The 23,996-nt window shown below is 48.8% G+C and overlaps 1 protein-coding gene across 1 annotated transcript in view; it reads right to left on the reverse strand.

The window, feature by feature from the left end:
* ntn2 (netrin 2) overlaps window positions 1–23,996 on the reverse strand; it is a 45,350-nt gene continuing 21,354 nt past the window's right edge. Inside the window, exons 3-7 of the mRNA XM_062475209.1 lie at window positions 19,108–19,296; window positions 11,230–11,379; window positions 7,792–7,845; window positions 4,399–4,473; window positions 1–4,195 (exon numbers count right to left, since the gene is read on the reverse strand). Coding sequence (XP_062331193.1) covers window positions 3,813–4,195; window positions 4,399–4,473; window positions 7,792–7,845; window positions 11,230–11,379; window positions 19,108–19,296 — 851 coding nt within the window. The 3' untranslated portion in view covers window positions 1–3,812. The remainder of the gene's footprint in view (window positions 4,196–4,398; window positions 4,474–7,791; window positions 7,846–11,229; window positions 11,380–19,107; window positions 19,297–23,996) is intronic.

Here is a 23,996-nt window from a genome sequence, read left to right on the forward strand (position 1 = left end):
AGTCATTAACTAATAATTTATTTTTCATTTACGATTAAAAAGTCAGTGGTCATTGCATCAGAGGAACATTTACAAGGAAGACTCGATCGTAAGAGGAGAGGTTGACGGGAGGACATTGTGTCCGTGGCAACACCATCATCCACTGGGTTGCAGAGTGGTGTCGTATCTCATTGGCCACTGGGGCCATAGTGTCGTCGGGAACATAACTAGGTTTGATAAAAAGAACTTTCATTTCAGTCATGTTCTGATCAATGTCAATTAAATTCAATGTTTCCACTTGTTAGCCAAGCTTTACTTTAGATACACATTGGTAGAAGTGATACCGGATGTTACCACAGTAGTAGTTACAATAGTAGCTCACCGCATCTGGGCAGGCCAGGCACCAGCACAGCTGAAAGAGTGAACAACACAGGCAAATAGGGAGGGGTCACTCTGCCAAAAGAGCTGCCTAAGGTGATAACTGTATCATCTGTTTGTTTGTTCATTCTTCTTAAGTAGATGCACAAATGGCACATAAATTGAGTGAATTATCTTTCACATCCACTTTGAATGTGGACCCCAGTGCTTTCCATTCTCTCATAGGGTCACCTGCATTGTATCATGCTTTTATTTAGCTACTTTAATGAGACACGTACATGACTAGACAAAAACACACACTCACACACCTACACGCACACAAACACACACACACACCTGTGAGCGTTATAAATACACAGGAGAGGAACAAAGACTGAGAGTTAGAACCTCAGTTCCTTTGCCAAGCTGCTGGGCTTGTTGACGTAACTTTGAGGTAACTCCAGGGGGACAATCTCTATGAAGATTACTAAACAGCTTTCATGAGAGCCAAGCTTCAGTCCCTAAACAACATCTGCTGAATGGGTAGGCACTCCTGGAAGTACATACAGAGAGATGGAAAGAAACAGGCAAAGAGAGGCAGAGAAAGAACGAGAAGAGGAAAGAAGGGAGGAAGACAGAACTGAAGAGGGGTAAAGAGCAGTCGTTAAAGAGCAGTCGTTCCTCAGATGCAAGTTCCTGTTTGTGCAGAAGGGAACAGGCTGTGTCAACTGTACAGTAGCCTTTCATGAGGAAGCTGGTGACATGTTTGAGTCTGACAGAGGCCTGTTCGACACGTAACGTTCCTATCCATCACACAAGCCCACGCTAGCCACATACCAGACCAGGAAACGGGTGCTACTGGACCACCTGTTTGACAGACTGTCATGGCAGCCGTACATAAATATTAGACCGTTTGGTTCTGCATTTTTGAGAAATTCCATCAGTGGGAATTCCTCCGAGGGAATACTCTCTCCTCTGCAATGTTAGCGCTTACAGATGTCTGTATACGGGTGGGAAATATTACACCGATATTTATGGCTGGATAATCTTATCTCCCTTTGGTAATGGATTGGTTTTGGATTGGTTCAGAGGACAATGCTCTGCTAAATGTGACGGGATGTTGATAATGCAGAGAAAGCCATGCCTGTTCTTATAGCTAGCTACATCCTACCCTTATTCAAAAACGTAATTGCAAAGAAAGTAAAACTCCACGACAAGTTTTAAATGTCAGCGGCCAGATCACATTCTTATTTCAACAACATAATCTCATAGAAAGTACTGTCATACCCCACAGTATGTCTGCGTGTATGCGTGTTCTTACATTTAGTAATTTACAATATACATTCAGTCAGAAAATTTAAACATGACCTACACCACTGAAAATAGTTTTGGCTGCATTTTCAGCATCTGTCACGTACCGTAGTTAGAGACAAACAGGGGGCTGACACGGACAACAAAACAGGATCCTCTGGGAAGCATGGACACAGGACAAACTAAACATACCACTGCAGCGCAGCCAACATGGCAAAACCGCTAGCATGGGGAGCTAGCATCAGATGATTGCCTGTTAGCATGCTAATGGTGAGCCAGCTAGTTGACACACGCTATTTCTTAGCGTTCATATTGAATTAATTTGAATGCGTTTCCAAAAGGAAATAAGGATAAAGACAAACACAAACCAGGGAGAGCAAACAGGCAATCTTGTGGGTTGTGTCAATCGTGATTTTAAATTGTCATGATTTAATTTAAAAACTGGCATTTCTTCTTTTTTTTTTTTTTTGGCAGAGGATGAGAAGGACACAATGGGCCGGTTTGTGGTGGAGGATGACTGGAGCTTTTTGTCTGGATTGTGATGTTAACATTGGCTAATCTTAATTCACTGGGAAGTCTGCTTTTCTCAGGACGGACCGGCAAAACCACAAACATGCAAACAAGAAAAAAAAAGAAAAAAGAGAGAAAAACATGAAGGTTGAAATATATTCTTGCGTTGTAATACAATCACGGAGCACATGTATGGTATAAGTTTTCATCCTCATTCATTTTGTCAACCTAAACTGCAGTGGAAAAGTATAGCATGTATCCAAGATATCTTTTAACATGAATAGGAAACCACATTCATATTCTCTAATTTTGGCAAGCGATTACCTGCCATCAAAAGTAGCAATTAAGAACAAAAACCTAAGAAAAGACACAAAAATAAAAGAGTACTTGACAAACTCTGGTCACATAGTAATACACATGTATGGACACTTTTTATAACCTTTCAACAGAAGGCTGTCTTATAACTTTACAATGGAAGGCTGTCTGCAGTTCACTAAAAACGTGGGTACTGCTTTGCTTGAGTCTTGCTTGAAGGAAAAAAAAACAAAAAACAAAAACAACAATGAGTCTTAATTGTGATGCATGACTACAATTCCCATCATGAGAGCTATTGAGGTTTGAGCCTTCACTTACACATGAAAGTGGGGTCTACGCAGCCCGAGTGGGGATGTATAATTCTGGGGAGCAGTGGCGCGAGGTGGTGTGCTGATAGCAGGGGGTTCTAAGAAGCTAACCCAATGGAACTGCAATCAGAGGCATTTGACTCAGGGTCAAACACGTCTGCAGTCGTCTATGCAGAAGGTTGTTTTAGTGGCTGTGGTGGTCAGATTGAGGTTTGCGGTGAAAAATACCCCTGTTGGGAGTAGCCCTTGGAACATCAAGAGGTTGCAGTGGTGAGGTTGTGATAATGTGCTAAGAGGTGAATGACGCAATGTTTGCTCATACTCTTGTGGTCTACAGTTCCCATAGCTGAGGGCGGAATTGCCAGTGTTTCAGCCCATGCTGTGTTGATGAAGTTGGGGTTTAACCTGTGGAACAGACAGGTGGAGGCAAGCAAGCTGAGTTTGTGCGGTGTGTCTTGTCGTTGGTTTGGAGTGGCAAGTCGATGCTTTAGGTCAGTCAATCTCTCTGATTATCCCGGCTCCGTCGATACTCCTCGTGAACGTCGCTAGTTTTACAAAGCGATGGTGTCAGGAGGGGAGAGGGGGAGAGCGTGGCGGGGGAGGGAGGGAGGGCCTGGTATGGGGGAGAAGAGTGGACATGTTTGCTGTCTTTGTCGAGAGGAGGGAATGGCATCCGCTTTTTGTCTACACTTCGAACCCTTTTTAATGGTCCCTTTTCAAGGCAGACCAATTGAAAACAGACAGTCACACTCCGACAATGAAACTGAAGAAATAATTATACAATATACACAAGAGTGGTCCTTAAAACAGGCAAGATACATGCAGTCTTTTTACTGTGCAGTGTCCCCACGCTACGGGGGGGGAAAGAGGGAGGAGGTGGGGACGATACAAAGTCGTATTCTATCCAGCAGTAAATAGCTGAGAGCCAGGAAGAGGGTTGTGGCGTACGGATCGGAGGAACAGTAGGGCCAGGCTGAGGCGAGGGGTTGTGGAGGGAGGGTCCAATAGGAGGGGATGGGTACTGCTGTCCCATCATGCTTTGCTGCACTTCCCCTTCTTCTCTTTGCGCTGGAACTTCCGGAGGCGCCGTGTCCAAACGTCCCTCCACTGGATCACCAGGCTGTTCTTGTCGGCCAGGAGACTACCGGTACCGGGCGCCGCTGCCGCTCCAGCCCCGCCCCCTGCCGGCACCCCTGGCCCCGCCCCCGGCCCGCCCTCACTGGTACCCATGACCAGGAATCGCTTGCTCATTTGGATCTTGGGGCACTTGCAGGCCAGGTCCTTCATGTGGATCCACAGGATGTTGTCACCGCGCTTCAGTGGCTCACCGCGGCTCTTGTAGACGGACACCACGTTGACGGAGAACTTGGCCCAGTCCCCCATCGTCTCCATGTCCAGCACGTTGACTTGCACCGCTGCAATACAGACAGGAAGATCGGTTCGCCGATCAGCATTTTTAAACACAAATCTATATTTAATACTTGAACAAGATACACAAGATTACCCTATATCCTGCCGATCATAAATTCTTCCTCAATCACTCTTTTTCAAATTAGCATTTTATATTTAATGAATATCTAGTCGGATAGTAGTCTTGACTTGACGACGGTAGTCTTACCATAGTCTTTTTTGCAGTACTTCTTCATGTTGATCTTGAGATTCCCTTTCACGGGCTTGCAGTAGGATTCACAGTCTGTAAACAGAGAAAAGGTTAGGACACTTAAAACATTGCAACAGTGGTGGAGCACCTTGCTGTGGCCCAGTGACCCCTTCAGACACTCCCGATTTGAAGGTCACATTTCACATTCACCGTTTCATGGTCACATTTAGACTATTATAAGACCGTTTCACACGCACCCTAACACCATTTTACAGCAGTCTGCAACACATATCAGGCACTATTTCACAGTGTTATACCACACACACACACACAAACATTTATTCACACCAGCAAACAGCAAAACACATGCTCAATACATGGCTCGAGACAAATGGAGTTGGATGGAAGAAATGTTGGGTTTGCTCTGTCTTTTTGGCATAAAATACAATCTACAAATTGCACATAAGCTCCTGCAATAACCGGTGGTGGAGATAGTGAAATATACCAGAGAAAGGGGGGGGGGGGAGAGAGCGTTCAGGTTGACAAGTCTGGCTTTTTCTTGGGGCTTGAAGAAAGACAGAGCGTGGTGGAAGTGGTCGAGGCAGGATGGTCATGAACGGGTCGGGAGAGAGGGAGCGAGAGAGGCAGGGAGGGAGGGAGGGAGAGAGGGAGGGAGAGAGGGAGAGAGGGAGAGAGAGGGAGAGAGAGAGACCGTGGCAGGACGGTCATGAACACGCTCCGGCGGGTCCAGGGAGCTGCCAGTGTGATGAGAGAGACCACACACTGGAGCGTTGACCCCGGCTGACCGCAGCAGCGCCGCAGATGGGACTTCCACACTGCGGTTATTGTGGCCTCCCTGTGAGAAGAAATTGGCGCAAAACCAATAGAAAGATCAAGATGTGGGCATGGTCTTTCGGCTTCCCCTAGTTGACCCAAAAGACCTCTTCAATCGCTGGTCATCAACAACGTTTCTGGTGCCTTCTAGTGGTTCTCAACCACGGTTCTGTGTCAATTCAAATATGCTAATGCTTACGAAGCCAAAACGGTGTCATCCGGGACAAAGGACAAGAGGTCAACAGCCATCATTAAACTAGTACTACTGTACTTGTTTGGATAACACTGGGGTTGCGAGACTTGGATGGGAAGTTCGGGCATTCTGTGTCATTGGTGAAAGGTTATGAGGGTACAGTGAGATTTGTCGACTATAGCTTTAAGTAAACAGAACCACAGTTCAGATTCCGGTTAGATGTTAGTCTGGAGATTCTGGAGGAGACAAATGTAAGTGACAGTGAATCCTGGTGTGTTTGCCCAGCGTGAAATCAGAAAAGCTGGGCTTGTTTCGCTGTGGTGTACCCCCGTGCTGCCTTCATTCAGAAGCTGCACACAGAGAAACTCGCTCTCCAAACCAACTGACATAAAACTGATTGCTAACATGAATTGGCCCAATTAGAAAAGAGAGTGGAAGAACAAGGGAGACATGACCGATTTTTCGGTTTGCACGAGAGTGAGGGAGTGATGCTGGCCGTTTTAGGGAAGGAGAGAGTTTTTTGGGAGAGGGATTGAGCGGGGGGTGAGGAAGTAGAGGAAGAGGGGGCAGAGTAGCCTGTAAAAATGTCAAGGAGGTTTGGCTGTATATCAGAGCGCAGGAAGTTTTATTAGCTACAACCAGAGAAAGAGAGAGAGTGTGAGAGAGAGAGATGGAGAGAGGGGAAAGGAGAAGGAAAAAAAGATTCAGGGAAGAGGACAGATCGAAAGAGAGTGGAGCGAGGGAAAGAAATTGAAAACATTTGATGGATAGAGAGTATATAAGAGATGATATAAAAAAAAAGATGGCCGAAGTGTTTAAGGGTGTAAACATTTTGAAAATATACAGTATTTGGATGTCTTATTTTATTCATCTGCGTGTGTATGTTTGTGTGTGTGTGTATCCATCATACTGCTGGCATGGTGGCCAGGCCAGAAGTATGAGTGTTCAGGAGTTGGCTGGGGGCCAGTGTGTGTTTTCCCATGAAGAGTCACTCACAGATGGGCATTCACCTGGAAAAGACCCCAGTGAATCGCCCATTGACCCAGAAGAGCAGTCTACTGAAAACACACACAATCGCCTTGGTGGCTCCGGTTACCCTTGTTCACGCTAGTCCCTTTCACAGCGCGGTGACAAGGACAAATTGCGTCCACCGCCCCCCGCACAAAACAGGGCTGAGATTTTCAGGTTTTCGGTTTCTGAGGGCCTTGACAGAGGTAGAGAGGTTCTATGGTGAGTTGGAGAGGACAGAACCAGAGAGAGATTTGGGGTTGGAGGGTTCTCTTGTATGTTCTGTTTGTGCAGAGATGAATTGACAATAAACAACTGTCGTGTTTTTCACAGTTGAAAACGCTTTCCCACAGGGTGGCAGACAGAGAGTAGTGTCTGGGGTTTAAAAGACTACTGCTGCAGTGAAGAGAGGACGGGCTCCTTCCATCCTGGGGCATTTAGAAGTCGCTTTGGATAAAAGCGTCTGCTAAATGAATAAATGTAAATTTAACTGGCCCACTCAGCTGGTTAGCGTTAGGGTTAGCATGGGTGGGTATTTCACTTTTGTTTCTATTTCGTTTACCATGAACTGCATCACTGACCCAATCATAACCATTTAGCTGAGAAAATTACTCAGTCTTGGCTCCCCCTTAATGGGCGGGTACACTCACATGCCACCCCTCCGTGACCTTTTGACCTTTTCTGCACGCAAACCCCATAAGGCAACACCTATTTTTGGCTGTGATTTCCTGAGTCCTGGCTGAACACCCTGTGCGCTTTGCAGCGAGGTGTTGGCGTGGTGGGAGGTAGGGTCCGGTGTTGAGTTCTACTGTAAAACCAATAATGAATCACTGTTTCCAAATCAACGCCACTGTTTTGGTGAAACACGAACCAGTTGAAAAATGAGAGAAGGGAAATTGAGCAAAACCTAAATCGAGAGAGAGAGAGAGAGAGAGAGAGAGAGAGAGAGAGAGAGAGAGAGAGAGAGAGAGAGAGAGAGAGAGAGAGGCTGCGGAAAAATCTTTCCCTCAAAATCTTTTGCCAACACTATTTTCACGCCTCAAAAACCTCCCTCCTTCCATGTTTCGGAGCTAAACTTCAACTGTTTACCACTGCTGCTTTTCCATTGGCGTAGTGTTGAGCTGGAGCCGGGCTCAAAGCAAAGCTAACCTGCTAAGGCTAACGGCTAACTGCCAGCGCCAAGAACTCAGGTTTAAGACAATGGAAAAACAGGCTCCATCCCAGAATGCTTGTACTCCTAACTCAGACATCAAAAGCCAAGACCCCACCCTCCATTAATATTTATTCCCTAGCTTACCAGCTGAGCCCAGAAATATCAAAATAAAAATAAAAAATTCTCGTAAACGGATGGCAGTTAAGGCCAGGGAAACACTAACCTGCTGGTTCTTCTGTGCTGCTAACCATGGCGGTTGGGTTGACCACTGGGATTTCTGAAACACACAGAGAATGTAGAAAAAAAGCCATTGGGGAGTAGTTTGTATACATTTTATGCAGACATGGTGTAAGTCAGTTGGCTGAATGCCTCCTGTGGGTATGTGTGGTCAAACAAATGAAGTACGTTGCCGCTGACTGAAAATAATTGAAGGGATCGAGAGCGAGAGAGAGTTGGAACAGGTCGAAAACATTTTCAGAACCGTACGTTGTCCAATAAACTAGTCATTAACTATTCCAACACACAAAAACACACTAGAAACACACAGGCATACACACAAATGCACAGCCGCGAAGGCAACTATAAACACTGTCAATTAGAATGTTTCACAGTTTTAAGTAAGGGAACAATTCACCCCAAATACATAATATGCTATAGTAGTAGAGGTGGTAAATGTGCCCCAAGGACAGGTGGCAGAGGAGGTGGACTGTTGCCCCATCCAGGGGCAGATACAGAGGTCCCCTGTGAGCCTGCCTGGAAGGTGCCCCTCGCCTCCGAGAATTCCTTGAGGATTTCTTTAATGTATGCTCGTTTTCAAAGCAAAACGCTGAAGATAACAACACGCTGAGATAAACAGGCTGACTGGGACGCCGGCTTAGCGTCCGCAAGCCCCAATGGACTCGCTTTTGATTGGGGGGCGAGGGGCGGAGAGACGCGATTGAATCCGAGGAGAGAACAGAGGGGTAGAGGAGGAGGGGGGGGGGGAGGATTTAGAGGGGTGTTTTTGAGGAGGCACAAGTGGCAGTTGGCCTCCTCCAAAATTATGTACACCCCCACCAGGACAAAAACAAACAGGGTATTGAGCTCCCAAGAGGAAGGGAGCAGCTGGTCGCAGTGTCTCCAAGCTGGGGGCTTCACCTCCAAAGATAGAGGGTGATAAAGGAGCATTCAGATGAGGGTCAGTGGTATCATGGTAATTGAGTGTTGAGCAGGCGGTCGGCTCTGTGTCAGGGCTAGAAGGCCTTGACCGCAGGGGGACTGACACCAACAACAAGGGGAGGTCGATGCCCACAATAGAGGGCACTGCGAATAATGAATACACACCCTCATAGACACGCATGCATACACGGCAGAAATACACACACAAATACACACAGACGTACACACACTCACTCTCACAGAAAACACACACATTCACATACACGTACAGTGTACTGTACAGACTCTCACACACACACACGTGTCCACACACACGCACACACACACACACACACAGTGACGCTGGAATGTGTGGGTCTGTCGACCTTGGCCACAGTGGTTGTGTCCTTAATGCCTCCTCGTTCTCCATCTGCTCGACAGTGTTCAGGCTGACCTACAGCATGGCACCATGAGGGTCCACGTGGGCCCTGCTCAGCCTGGCCCGGCCCGGCCCGGCCCGGCCTGGCCCGGCCCGGCCCGGCCCGGCCTGGCCCGGCCTGGCCCGGCACCGTCTGGCACCGCCTGGCACCGCCTGGCGCAGTGGCGCAGTGCAACCCCAGTGTTATCCTGGCACCGCCTGGCACGGTGCCACATGGTTCAGTTTGGTACAGGCCAGGTTACTCTAGGCTGTTGTGTGTGTGTGTGTGTGTGTGTCTGTGGTGAGTGTGAGTATAGTGTGAGTCCAGTTTGCCAAACCACATGGCTCAGTGTGATGGCAAGCTGCCCTTCATTCCTCAGCCTTCATGCAATGCAGTGGGCTAGTGGTCTGTTTCACAAGCATAAGCACATGCAAGCCCTCTCACACACACACACACACACACAGACACCACACACACACAGACACCACACACACACAGACACCACACACACACAGACACCACACACACACAGACACCACACACACACACAGACACCACACACACACAGACACCACACACACACAGACACCACACACACACAGACACCACACACACACACAGACACCACACACACACAGACACCACACACACACAGACACCACACACACACAGACACCACACACACACACAGACACCACACACACACAGACACCACACACACACAGACACCACACACACACAGACACCACACACACACACAGACACCACACACACACAGACACCACACACACACAGACACCACACACACACAGACACCACACACAGACACCACACACACACAGACACCACACACACACACAGACACCACACACACACAGACACCACACACACACAGACACAACACACACACACAGACACCACACACACACAGACACCACACACACACAGACACCACACACACACAGACACCACACACACACAGACACCACACACACACAGACACCACACACACACACAGACACCACACACACACAGACACCACACACACACAGACACCACACACACACAGACACCACACACACACAGACACCACACACACACACAGACACCCAGTGCTGGGTGGTACTGGGTGGCACAGGGTGGTACTGGGTGGCACAGGGTGGTACTGGGTGGCACAGGGTGGCACAGGGTGGTACTGGGTGGCACAGGGTGGTACTGGGTGGTACTGGGTGGCACAGGGTGGCACAGGGTGGTACTGGGTGGCACAGGGTGGTACTTCCCAGCCCAGAACAGACCAGGGCAGAGCTGTGAAAGCCCCTCTCTCAGGTAGCGCAGGAAACCTTAATCCTTAATCAGATCACATCGTTACACCTAGCTAGCCAGTGTGATGACCGTGGTACGATCACCTGCAGCATCAACATGTCAAAGCATGGGATGGCCTCACTTCAACAGGGATCCACTCGTGTTCATACTATATAATACCATATAAAACTATATAATACTATATAATATAACAATCATACAGGGCCATGGAATCTGAATGTGTGTGTATGGGACAGAGTGATGTGAGTGTGTGTGTGTGTAAGTATGTGTGTGTGAGTGTGTGTGCGTGACCATGTCGGCATGCTATCCCTGTGTGGTCAGGCTGGGTCAGGTGATGTGGTGGGGGAGTGCTCCGACCGGCTGGTGAGAGTGATGTGGGCACAAACTCTTAAACCCTGATGGAGGGGTAACTCTGGCAACAGAGATACAAACACTAGGCGGGTGAGGGTGATCAGGGCAGGCTGTGTGTGTGTGTGTGTGTGTGTGTGTGCCACCACTGCGTCCTTGGGCACGAAGGGGGCCTCGCCGTTGTCACGCGCGGATGAACAACACACGTTAGTGTTGGTGCTTGAGTTTCTCGCTCAGACCGCAGAGGGTATTTATGTGTGGGTTTCTGAACGTGTACTTTATACGTTTCATGTGTGTGTGGATTCCCACAGATAGAAACACCATTTTTCCAGCACAACTTGGGCAACATTCAGTGTGTGTGAGCTGTGTAAGTGTGTGTGTGTGTGTGTGTGTACGTGTGTGTGTGTGCGAGCGAGTGTGTGTTGTGTACTCACTGATGCATGGTGCCACTGGCGAGCGACTCTGCTGGTAGCCCTTGGCACAGCGATTACAGGTGATGCCCGTCACCCCGTCCTTGCAGGGGCACTGGCCTGTCGTCTGGTTACACGTCTTCCCTGCCGCGCCCACCGGGTGGCAGTCACAAGCTGCAGGGGGGAGGGAGGAGGGAGGGAGGGAGAAGGTGAGGGAGAGAGCGAGAGAGAAGCATAGAGGGAGAGATGGAGAAAGAGGGAAGGAGGGAATAGGCAGAGATATAGGGTAAGAGAGAGAGAGGGGGAGGCAGGAGGAAGTGTGACAGAGAGACACAAGGAGAGAGGAATTTGTCACGTTATCTGGACATTTAGATTGATAACCGTGAGGGAGAGACTGGAGGACTGTCGCTCAGAGGGGACTCTCTAGCACACCTCTGGGCTAGGAGACCAGGTAGGTCCTGGGAGCAGATGGAAGTCAAGCCAGTGTTTGTGTGTGTGCTTACACGCATGTGTGTTTGACTGTGTACACTCATGTAGGTGTGTTAAGTGCAAGCGCATGCCAAGCGAATGTATTCCTGTGTGTGTGTGTGTGGTCATTAGTGTGTGTCCGTGACTGTGTGTGTGGACAAAGTAGGAAGGCGTAAAACGACTGCTCCGCTTCTCTCTCCTGCTCTGCTCCTCTCTCCTGCTCTGCTCCTCTCTCCTGCTCTGCTCCTCTCTCCTGCTCTGCTCCTCTCTCCTGCTCTGCTCCTCTCCTGCTCTGCTCCTCTCTCCTGCTCTGCTCCTCTCTCCTGCTCTGCTCCTCTCTCCTGCTCTGGTCCGGTCTCCTAAGTGCTGCTCTGGTGCCCGTGACACACACACACACGGTTTCATGGCTTCCCGAAAACCTGCCGGGCGTCCCAGCTGCCATGAGCAACACACCGGCCAGGAGGCGGGGCAAAGCTGCTGCTCTGGGATTGGACGCAGCGTCCCAAGCACCTGGAGTAATGTGGGGCTTTTTAGAAAGAGCAGAGGAATACAATGTGCGGCCTGAAACTAGTTTCTGAGAGCCCAGAGAGAGCCCAGAGAGAGCCCAGAGAGAGCCCAGAGAGAGCCCAGAGAGAGCCCAGAGAGAGCCCAGAGAGAGCCCAGAGAGACAGCGATGCGAGAGAGACACAGTCCAAATGTTGTCGCTGGTGTGCTCATCAGTATAAACAATACTAAATCTTCCTATCCTTGGCTCATCCCACCAATACAAGGCAAACATACGTGGTCCTTGAGTAAAGACACATGCACTGTTTACGACTGAAAATATACTGGATCTTTTGATAGAAGGAACTGATTCAGCTTATAAATATCACGCTTCGTAATAATAAGGTCTGACAGACCTTATTTTGAACGCAAAACATAAAAGCCAACATCCAGGTTTGAAGGATGCTTTAGAATGATCTGACTTGGCTTCGACAAGACATTCTTGTTCCAGTGTAAACTCGAAATAATGCTTTTGAATCCTGTGCCCTCTCAATTTAATAATGAAAACATCCCATGTTATCTCGTTGATCGACTCTGGCAACGAGAATCGCCTGTGGCCAAAAAAACTGCCGGCCAAAAAAACAGGAAAGACCGTTCCTCTGTCCCTAGTTGGAGCGTAATTAGCTAGAAAACGAGCAGCACTATTGCAAAATTGCAAAAGCAAACTACATTGCTTGGCTGTAATGCGATATCTGTAATTGTCCCACAAATAAAGCAACAAGAGAGGCTCCGGAGGGGTACTTTGGAGAATGGCCCGGCAACACGACGACCCCGGCAACACGACGACCCTGCCAACACGACGACCCTGCCAACACGACGACCCCGGCAACACGACGACCCTGCCAACACGACGACCCCGGCAACACGACGACCCTGCCAACACGACGACCCCGGCAACACGACGACCCCGGCAACACGACGACCCCGGCAACTCGACGACCCCTGCCACAGGACGCCACAGAGGGCTGCTGGCGTGACGGAGCCTCTGAAGGCCTTTCAGCTGTTGTCCCTCTTTCCTCCTCAGATCAGACCTGCATGTTTGGAGTCCGTCCACTCTGAGAATGGCACCAGACTTTGTGATAGATTTTTAAAAAAATTTGCAGGGGGGGGGGGGTGATCTTAGTTTGCAGCTCTGATCTTTTGACGCACATGTGCCTTTCCAGACCGGCCCAGAGTTCTGGGTGTCAAAGTGCCTCGGGTCGTTTGAAGCTTTGCTGCGTAAATCTAGGGCCTTAGTGCCCATGCCAAATCCTTACCACCTGACCCACTCTGACTTTCTGGGAAAGACTGTGATTGGCCGGATTCTGCTGGGTAAAGAGTTAGGGATGTGCCTGAGGGACGTCAAGGACAGTTGGCCAGGAGGTCGGAGGTCGTAGTTCAAGTCAACACAAAATGAACGTCTGATTCCAGTCTTCTGGAGTTAGTTTCTGTCCTGTTCACGGACCATGTGACGTCCTCTTCTCTCTCTCTCTCTCTCTCTCTCTCTCTCTCTCTCTCTCTCTCTCTCTCTCTCTCTCTCTCTCTCTCTCTCTCTCTCTCTTCCCCCCCCTTCGCGCTCTCTCCTCTCCTTTCTCCCCCCACCCCCCCACCCCTCTCTCTCTCTCTCTCTCTCTCTCTCTTTTTCTTTCTTCCCCCCTTCGCGCTCCCTCCTTTCTCCCCCCACCCCCCCCTCTCCGTCTCTCTCTCTCTCTCCCCCCCCCCCCTTCGCGCTCTCTCCTCTCCACCCCCCCCCCCCCTCTCTCTGTATTTCTCTGTCTCTCTCTCTGATTCACATTTGGCTGGTGTTGAGCAATAATCAAGACCAAAACTCCTTATTTACAACACAGGAGGAAGCACCGAATGAAGTCAGTGTTCTCAGGGATGTCTGGCGCCACCTGTCTATGTTTATGTTGACTGATTGTCTCCATGATAAACACATAAAAATCATCTTTAGGAGATCAATAGTCATGGAAAGTTAAATTTTTTAAGCGCTTTCTCTCTGTCTCTGTCTCTCGCTCTCTCTCTCTCCCACTCTCCGTGTCTCTCTCTCTTCTTGCTGCAGGAGCCTGGGCCTGTTCTTGTGCCCAGGTGATACAGAACCGGAGACCGTTTGGGAACGGCTGGCATTCTTGGGATTCATGTCCCCTTTGGCGTGCTAATGCAATCCAGCTGATAGGGGCGTGAAGCGTGTGGCAGTTACAGGTGGAAGCACAGACAAGCACACTAAAGCTTAATTTATACTTCGGTCGCGGACACTTTTGAAATGGTCGCAGACGAAAAAAAAAAAGTGTCGCTCAGGCTGCTGCATTTATACTTCGGCAAACAGTCGCCTGTGCTCAAGGTTCGCGTGACGTAAACAGAATCATTTTACCGTTACATTCATAGCTATGGTTACATTGTTAACGCTTTGTAGCCTAGGTGATCAATCGGAGAAACTGACCATTTTAATTTTTCACTATGTGACGACATCCGCGCCAGTAGAAATTTCTACACTTCTAAGCGACGGTTAAAAGTGTCGACCGAGACGTCATTTCTGTCGGCGACCTTTTCAAAAGTGTCTGCGACCTAAGTATAAATTGGGCTTAAAGAAAACAAACATTGTTCAAACAAACATCAGAGGGTAAACCCCTTATGAAGACACGTTTCTGCGTTAAAGAACACGGTGGATCCTTTCCAGTATTTTAAAACCATCATGCTCTTTGATCTCACTTCCAGTGACACCGTAAATGGGTTTACAGTCATACAGACCTCGTTTCCCTGGCAGTCAGAGACGATATAGACATGAGGATGAAGAGATGGGTGTGTAAACCTGCCGTCACTGGAGCTTTCCCAGTGCAATGCCAGTCTGGGTGGCATATGCCAAGGCATGTAGAGAAGAACAGCCCATTGTTTGGTTTCCAGACTAATCCATTGTTTAACTGACTGTCTGGCAACAAAAGGACAACTAGCAATCAGCCAAGTCAAGAGCTCAGGAGCTATATTCAGGTGTTTTTAACTAGTTCACCACTGTGGTGACACACTGTAATTATGGCGATGCCATAGCTAACCATAGCTAACCCTACTGTGCAGAACTCCCGCAAACAGTGGTGACTGTTAATCGTACAAGGTAGTTGTAGTTGTCAAGAAAAGGATGTCTGGCTTTTGAAGACGCTTACTGAGAACAACAGCACAGTGCTGGTCCAGACAAGGGTGAGTGTGCCCCCCCCCCCCTTCCTCCACCCCACCCCCCCTCCCCCCACCCCTCCCTCCACCCCTGCTCTCTGAGCACTGTCTTTCAGAAGTTTTATGTGCTGGGGCTTGGGCCAGTTAAGAAGCTGTAAAAATGTCCTCAGATGTTGATGTCTTTTCAAGCCTGTTTGACTGAAGGCGTGACAGGCACCGCCTTGGGATTTGTAGTCCTTGGACAGGCGTTTGTTTGCTCTAAACTGATTAACAGTGCTCTGTGTGTGTGGGTGTTGCATGGCAAATGCGTGTGTGTGTGTGTGTGTGCTAGAGATTGCAGATGACCATGTATAATTGTTTACCCTTCAAGTCATGTACATTCTCAGTACATGTGGGCTGTAGGACCCCGTCACCTATAAGATCAAATGAATCCATATTCATTGGGTAGGATTGCATCATCTATTTGAGCTTTCCTCACTAAGAATGTACACGACTCTGCTACAAAAATCAAGGACATTCTAAGCAAATGTGGCTTGTGTTGGCAAGGCCTGTTTGGGGTGCCCTGTGGCCTCAATTTAAATTATTTTCATTGAAGTTCATTGTGGTCGAAGGATGCCAAGACTACGACGAACACTTGGAGTGAAATAAACGGCTGTGCATTGAGGACCTCATATACCGCGGGCAGGATTGTTACAGCCTGGCCTGTGATGGTCCCCACGTTTCTTTCATTTGCCGGCTGTTTTTATGCTCCTAGCGCCGTAAAGTGTTGGTGGAGAGTTGCAGGGGCCGCCGCCCAGGCGCACGGGGGGGCAGAGCCCCACAGAGAGCACTCTGAAATGGGGCAGGGGCCTGGGGAACTGGGGTGGGAAGCTGGAGGAGTGCTGTCATACCTGTGTGTGTGTATGTGTGTGTGTGTGCAGCTGTGAGTGTGTGTGTGTGTGTGTGCAGCTGTGAGAGAGTGTGTGTCTGTGTGCTGTGAGAGTGTGTGTGTGTGCAGCTGTGTGTGTGTGCGTGCAGCTGTGAGAGTGTGTGTGTCTGTGTGCTGTGAGAGTGTGTGTTGTGCGCAGCTGTGTGTGTGTGTGTGTGTGCATGTGCAGCTGTGAGAGTGTGTGTGTGTGTGTTGTCAGCCCCCTGGTGTAACTGTGAGCAGATGGGGTGAGGTGCTGCCACTTGACCCATCAATCAAAGCCGAGCCTGTCTATTAAACTGGCAATCCTTTAAGTGGACGTGTCTCTGTGTACGCGCGCGTGTCACACTCCTTCACAGGGTTGCCATGGACACCCGGCCGAGGAGTATGTCTAATTAGAAGCAGAGATTTTTCCTTTAACCCGAATACCCCTCCCTGTACCCCCCCCCCCACATCCCCACCCCTTACTCTCGAAACACCTGTATTTTATTGCTATTTCTCAGTTTCAGAAGTGACACCGACCTCCCTTGGCTATTCACATGCTCTGAACTTTGACCCCATCTCAGCACTGTCACCATCAGAGCGATATACATATCTATATCACACAGGAGTGTGTGTGTGTGTGTGACATATTCTGGATATCAGAGAGGAAAGACAGAACAATCATCAACGAAAGAAGGATGGTGGAGGAGAGGAGAGTCGGCGGAGCGGAGGAGAGGAAATGAGGAAGGATGTGAGAAAGAGATGGGAGCTTAAAGGCAAGCGAGCGCTCTGATCCAAACTGAGAACACGCAGGCCCTGTCTGCTGACGAGGAGAGAGAGAGAGAGAGAGAGAGAGAGAGAGAGAGAGAGAGAGAGAGGAGAGAGAGAGAGAGAGAGAGAGAGAGAGAGAGAGAGAGAGAGAGAGAGAGAGAGGAGAGAGAGAGAGAGAGAGAGAGAGAGAGAGAGAGAGAGAGAGAGAGAGAGAGAGAGAGAGAGAGAGAGAGAGAGAGAGAGAGAGAGAGAGAGAGAGAGAAATCTGGAGATTAGGAGGCAGGGTGAGTGAGTGAGAGAGGAAGAGAAAGAGGCAGGACTTAAAAAGAATCTGTTTCTCTGATGAGAGGAGAAAGATTCTAAGGAGGAGGAGGAGGAGGAGGAGGAGGAGGAGAGCCCAGGGAGGGAGTCTGCGGAGAGGCTAGAAAGAGAGAGAGAGAGTGAGCGAATGAACAAGGCTGTCGCGGAGGACGAGGGAATGAGCGAGGGACAGACAAAGGGAAAGAGACAGGTCCTAAAGGCCTCTGATTGCTCCGATCAATCATGTTACCAGCCTCCCAGGTTGAAGGGCCGTTTCCACGGGAACTTTCATTTCCTTCACATCTGGGCCTCTCGGAGGGAGAGGGTGATAACGTTTTTTTTTTTTTTTTACCTCTGCAACACAGTCGGTCCGCCCGATCGGTGGGCTTTGATAAAACCCGAATTGCACACCGCCTGGGGGGGTCTGTGTGATCGGCACTCCCAGACGTCGAGGAGATGAAAGGGGGAATGTTTTAGCAATCTAGTCGTATATTCTAGTACCAGAGACACATTCTCAGCATCTGTGGCGTTCCTATGGTAGACTTACATGTCACATAGTCGCACTCTCAACATCAATAAATGGTTTGTCGACAACCCTCAACATGGCAGGGGAGACCCACTGCCTATCGACTCATTCTTGCTGTATGAGTAATGATTGCTCGCTCTAATTCTGTCAAATTACCTCCAACATGGACGTGTGAGGTGTACAGTAACGCCCCGGGGATCTGCCCCGGGATCTGCCCCGGGGATCTGCCCCGGGATACAGTTGCTGCCCCCGTGGCTTTACCTGGCAGTGCGGGGGAACACTGGTGCACAACGGAAGGGACATTCTCACCCTGAAATCTTCACAAAAACAAACTTATCAGGGCTACAAGTGTTGGCAGTTCTCACCACCGGTATTGATGGGAGGTCTTGGTAAGTGATCCCTGACTCTCACTGGAATCCATAGAAGAAGAAACCCCCACCAATCCCATCTCTGCAGCTGATTTGCATGTTTCCCCCAGCAACAAGGGCAGGAAACTGATGTTTTTACAATGAGTGGAGCAAGACTATGAAATAAAACTGTGGTATATAAGGCGGAAAAATATTCACAGCAAATTTGAAACATTACGCAACTCAAACCCTTTTTTCTGTAACGATCAACTGCTGATTTAATGTGACTTTAATGTGGTTGTGGGCAAATATTTGAGAGGTTTGAGAGAATGGCTTCTGTGACAGTTTCTCATTTTCTGACGTGTGTGGTTTTGTTTATTTTCGCCCACTAAAATGGCACTTGATTTTCGAGTTTCTATACTCGAGAGGTTGAAATTTGATTTCGATCTCTACTTGATATTTATTGTACTCTATAGTAATGCACACTATGTTTTTCTGTGGTGTTTTACCACTTCACATAAACACCATATTATATAACTACACTGTATCAGCTACCTGTGGCACACCTTTGACTCTAAACTTCATCCTATCACGACCACAAACCACCAGAACACGTCCCAGCAGTAATACTCTGAGTCAATCAGACCACTTCAAGGTTACCGACAAGCTGAACACCGGCATTCTTTACCAGTCCTCCGCCGTGTCTAGTGGTCTATGGGAGTCAGATGGCTGAGTGGCGAGGGAGTCGGGCTAGTAATCTGAAGGTTACCAGTTCGATTCCCAGCCATGCCAAAATGACGTTGTGTCCTTGGGCAAGGCACTTCACCCTACTTGCCGGGGGGAATGTCCCTGTACTTACTGTAAGTCGGATAAGAGCGTCTGCTAAATGACTAAATGTAATGTAGTCTGCAGCGTACCTTTGCAGGCTCGGCGGTGGGTGATGGGTCGGGCCATGTCCCGGTAGAATCCCTCCTTGCAGTAGTGGCAGTGACGGCCCGCGGTGTTGTGGCGGCAGTTCATGCAGACCCCTCCGCTCTTCCTCCCTGACAGCTTGTACAGCTCCATGTTGAAGCGGCAGCGCCGGGCGTGGAGGTTGCAGTTACAGGCTACGGGAAGAGAAGGAGATCAACGTTAGACTATGCTGTGAAGAGCACAAGACAGAGGAATACTGGGGTGCAACGTTTTGAGTTGGATACTAAAACGTTTGGGTATGGTTATATATGTAGATATATATCTACATATATATGTTTAGCTATTTAGTTATTGTTTAGCTCCTTAGTTTTAGACTTTTTAACTTTATTTATACATTCATCTGTTTTTTTTATTTATTAAGAGCCGTATATGTTTATTGTATGCACCTTCCTGCCACAGTAAATTCTGTGTCTGTGAAAACATACATGGCAATAAAAACAGATTCTGAATTCTGACTCAGAGTACATACAGTACTCATATGTACACTATGTGCAGATATCTATTCAGCAGTCCACTTAGTTCACATGCGCTGCTGAAGGCCGTTCCTCTGCAGTCCTGGTGACTTGGGGTTTATAATTCATGCTGCGAGTGTGTCCCGACTGCCATTACCCAAGTCATCAATCATATGTGATATTTGCAGAACTCATTTTTCTCAGTTTCATAATTAATGAATTCAGCTTCGCTCTGCTCATTAGTTTTTAATTGCTGGAAAGAGAGACCCTCGTTCCATGAATCTCTGATGAGCTGAACTACCTTCATCTATCAGGAACGGCCCGATTCAGACAGCAGACCTGTGTGGACCTCACAATCTGCCTCCTGTAACCATCCACACAGGAGAGAGCTATGGTGATTAGAAATTCTACATGGCATGTATAGAGAAACATGGTAGAAGCCTCTGCCTGTTACGCATGTTCCTCAGAAATCTTCTTCAAAATACAAACCACAGTAACGGCCCAAGCCCCAGACACTGCCACAAATGCCGCTATACGAACACATTCTGAAAAACTTCACTACAAAGCACAGAGTTCGTCTCTTTGAGCGAATGTTTCTTTAAGATCTTTCGTGAGATTTCTGATCCAGACCCATCCCAGGTGAAATATAAATCAGATGCCAGACTTCACCAACATTTGGGCAAATGTTCAAAGAACGTTTCTGAGGAGATCGGTTACAGTTAAAAGTCAAATCCACGACATTTCTTGGATCTTCTGTTCCAATTTTCTGGAACAAAGTCTATTGATCAAAGAAAAGCCAAACATTGTTACTGAGGTATCAAAAGTGATGAAATTGCTTTAATCAAATGTAAGTGTATTAAAGTCATAACAGATTTATGTATCAATGACTGTTTAGAAAAGAACAGAGCACAATAATACGTGATGATTAAAGACGTGAGTGAGTGAGTGCGTGCGAGTGTGTGTGTGTGTGACACATTTGTGAGCACATACTGTAGCAAATAGCATCACAGATCATGAGTCTGTTGAAAGGCCCAAATCTCAAGGGCAAACCAATAGAAACAGGAATCTGAAACCAGTTCAGCTCTAATAGATGGCTGATATCTTAGATTCTCGTGGCAAACAGGGGGCGCCTGGGAGGGGTGGAGGGTGGGCGGGGTCCACGAGACGGACGGAGGGAGGCCTGATTTTCCAGGGTCACAGGCCCCGGGATAAAAGCACACATTCCCAGACTGTTTCCCTATTCCATCTGCCCGTTATTACACAGCCAATTTGTATGGCATGCTGAACTTAATTCAGAACTGTTTGGGTTTGAATCCCTGTTGGAGTGGTCCAGTTTCTACAGCTCTGTGGTGGATACTCTGGTGTGGTGCTTATGGTCGGTGGCCCTGAGTCAAGGCCTGACCTTTGACCCCAGAGCCGTTCTACAGGAAGGCTCTGGACACGTCTGTGGGAGGTAGAACTGGGTGGGGGGGCCAGAGGACAGAGCTGGAACACTCGGGTTCCCAAGCACCCATCTTTAAGACGGTATTACGTTTTTGCAATAATTAAATCCAAACAGTCCTGGTATAGAAGACGTTATTTCTCTAGTAACCTACCAGACCCTGTGTATGGGCTACAGAATGAAACACAGCTGGACAGAAAAGGCATAATGCTGTGGATGCCTACTGGGGGGGCTTAATGACGTGAGAGTGTGTTTGAGAGCAGCCTGTCTCACTTACATTTACATTTAGTCATTTAGCAGACGCTCTTATCCAGAGCGACTTACAGTAAGTACAGGGACATTCCCCCGAGGCAAGTAGGGTGAAGTGCCTTGCCCAAGGACACAACGTCAGTTGGCATGACCGGGAATCGAACTGGCAACCTTCGGATTACTAGCCCGATTCCCTCACCGCTCAGCCAACAGACTCACTTCTCCAAGAGGTTCATGACAAAGAACACACCAGTCTGTTGGAGGTGGTGTGTGTGGGGGGGGAGGGAGGGGGGAGGGGATGTGATCAAACGTCTGAAACACACACAGCTGAGAGCACTTGTGTCCATTAACACCTTGTAGTGGGACATGAAAGCAAGCAGCTTTCTGCTGGGTATTAGTGTCCAGGCCCATGCAGGCCTCCTCAGCCCACAGCACCGGCAGACAGGCCCATGCAGGAGATTGAGATTGTAGGGGAGGATGAAGGAAATGGAGAGGAAGAGAATGAAACAGGAGGGAGAGAAAGTGGGTAAAGGATGGAGAAAGTGAGAGAGAGTGTGAGAGGGAGAGAGGGAGAGAGAGTGTGAGAGGGAGAGAGGGAGAGAGAGTGTAAGAGAGAGAGAGAGAGAGAGACCACTGCTGTAGCTTGAGGATCTGTTGTGCAGCATTAGGAATGTTTATGGGTTTGTTTTGAAGTGCTGAATACACGGACACACACACACAATTAGGCTCAGCAGGGATAACTGAACACCAGCGAGGGCCATTTTTCAATTCATTAACACATCAAAGTTGCACTGCAGCTCTGTGAAAACACTCACTAATTGTTATCTGTTGGAAGAAGGAGGGTTTCAGAAGCAGGAGAGGAAGACAGCCCAGGGGTCTGGGAGGGGGGGTGGCCAGGGCTCTGGGAGGGGGTGTGGCCAGGGCCCTAGGAGGGGGTGTGGCCAATGGCCTGGGAGGGGGTGTGGCCAATGGCCTGGGAGGGAGCGTGGCCAGGGCTCTGGGAGGGGGTGTGGCCAGGGCCCAAACCAGTGGATTTAGAGGCCCGATTTGAAGTCTTTGAGACAAACAGATTCCGGCTGTGTGGTTTGAATGTCTATAACAGATCAGAGAGAGGGATAGAAGAGGTGTGGAAGAGAGAGAGGGGTAGAAGAGGTGTGGAAGAGAGAGAGGGATATAAGAGGTGTGGAAGAGAGAGAGGGGTAGAAGAGGTGTGGAAGAGAGAGAGGGGTAGAAGAGGTGTGGAAGAGAGAGAGGGGTAGAAGAGGTGTGGAAGAGAGAGAGGGGTAGAAGAGGTGTGGAAGAGAGAGAGGGATATAAGAGGTGTGGAAGAGAGAGAGGGATAGAAGAGGTGTGGAAGAGAGAGGGGTAGAAGAGGTGTGGAAGAGAGAGAGGGGTAGAAGAGGTGTGGAAGAGAGAGAGGGGTAGAAGAGGTGTGGAAGAGAGAGAGGGGTAGAAGGGGTGTGGAAGAGAGAGAGGGGTAGAAGAGGTGTGGAAGAGAGAGAGGGTTTGAGAAAGTATCAAGATAATATGATAGGCTGAATGTGTTTGGATGCACACATGTTCAGCTTGACCCAGCAGGTGTCCGTAACAGACAAGTCTGCGCACACGTTTGTCTGACAAATGACCTCATAAAACGGCAATGCAATGCAAATAAAACGCACTAGTTAGTGCGCTGACTGAGCGCGCTAGGTCTCCAACCCCCTTCTCCATATGTGTGGCATAAATCTAACCTCATTTTCCTTTACCTCGGCCCAAGCCAAGTGAACACTGCCAATTGATTTTGGATGTGTGTCGAAAACCCAAATCCCATGGCTAAAATTGGTCCTTGAAAGTGGAGGCAGTTCTCCTGTTCTCCACCACCTTTCCCCCCAGGCCTCCCTCTAGGCCCAGGGGCCCCCAGCCAAACCTGGGGCCCCCTGGGGTCTCCTTGGCCTGGCTACCAGGGTCTGTTATGTGAGCCCCTGCCATCCCTTTGTGTGTGTGTGTGTGTGTGTGTGTGTGTGTTAACTCTGTACACTGGCTTGGCTCTAATGAGGAGATAATTAACCTGGTGCTTCCTGGTGCCCAGAGCAGGTGGCTGGACTGACCAGGCGTAACAAAGCTCTCTCTCACACACACACACACACACACACACACACACACACACACACACATGCACACTCACACAGTCGCACACAGCATACTGCACCATACCAGAGGCCAAACATGGTTTATACTACTGAGCACACTTTGTCATACTAAATCACACAAAATCACACAAAACACATCCCTGAGTAAACTGTCTCTCTCACACACACACAGAAACACACACAGAAACACACACACACACAGAAACACTCACACATGCTGGGTTTTGCCCCGCCTCCCTCCCTCCTTCCTTCACCCGCCCCTCCCCTCTATTTGCGGTTAGCCACACGCCATCAGCTTAAGAGCCAGCTCTCAGGAGCCCTTTGAACTGAGTCCCTAATCCCCCCGACCCCCGCCCACAACCCTATCTCCCTCCATCTCTCCTTTCTCTCATCTTGTCTTTCAATGACTCTATGCTCTCCCCTCTTTTCTTTCCCCTCTCACTTTCTCTTATCCTCTCTCTCTTCCTCCCTTTTTTCATACTTTCTCCGTCTCTCCCTCTCTGTGGACGGCAGCAACAGGGGGTGGTGTTTAACGAGGTTAGGCTCGGGGGTTGCCAGGTTGG

Source organism: Osmerus eperlanus, chromosome 12, assembly GCF_963692335.1.
Source record: "Osmerus eperlanus chromosome 12, fOsmEpe2.1, whole genome shotgun sequence".
Taxonomy (NCBI): domain Eukaryota; kingdom Metazoa; phylum Chordata; class Actinopteri; order Osmeriformes; family Osmeridae; genus Osmerus; species Osmerus eperlanus.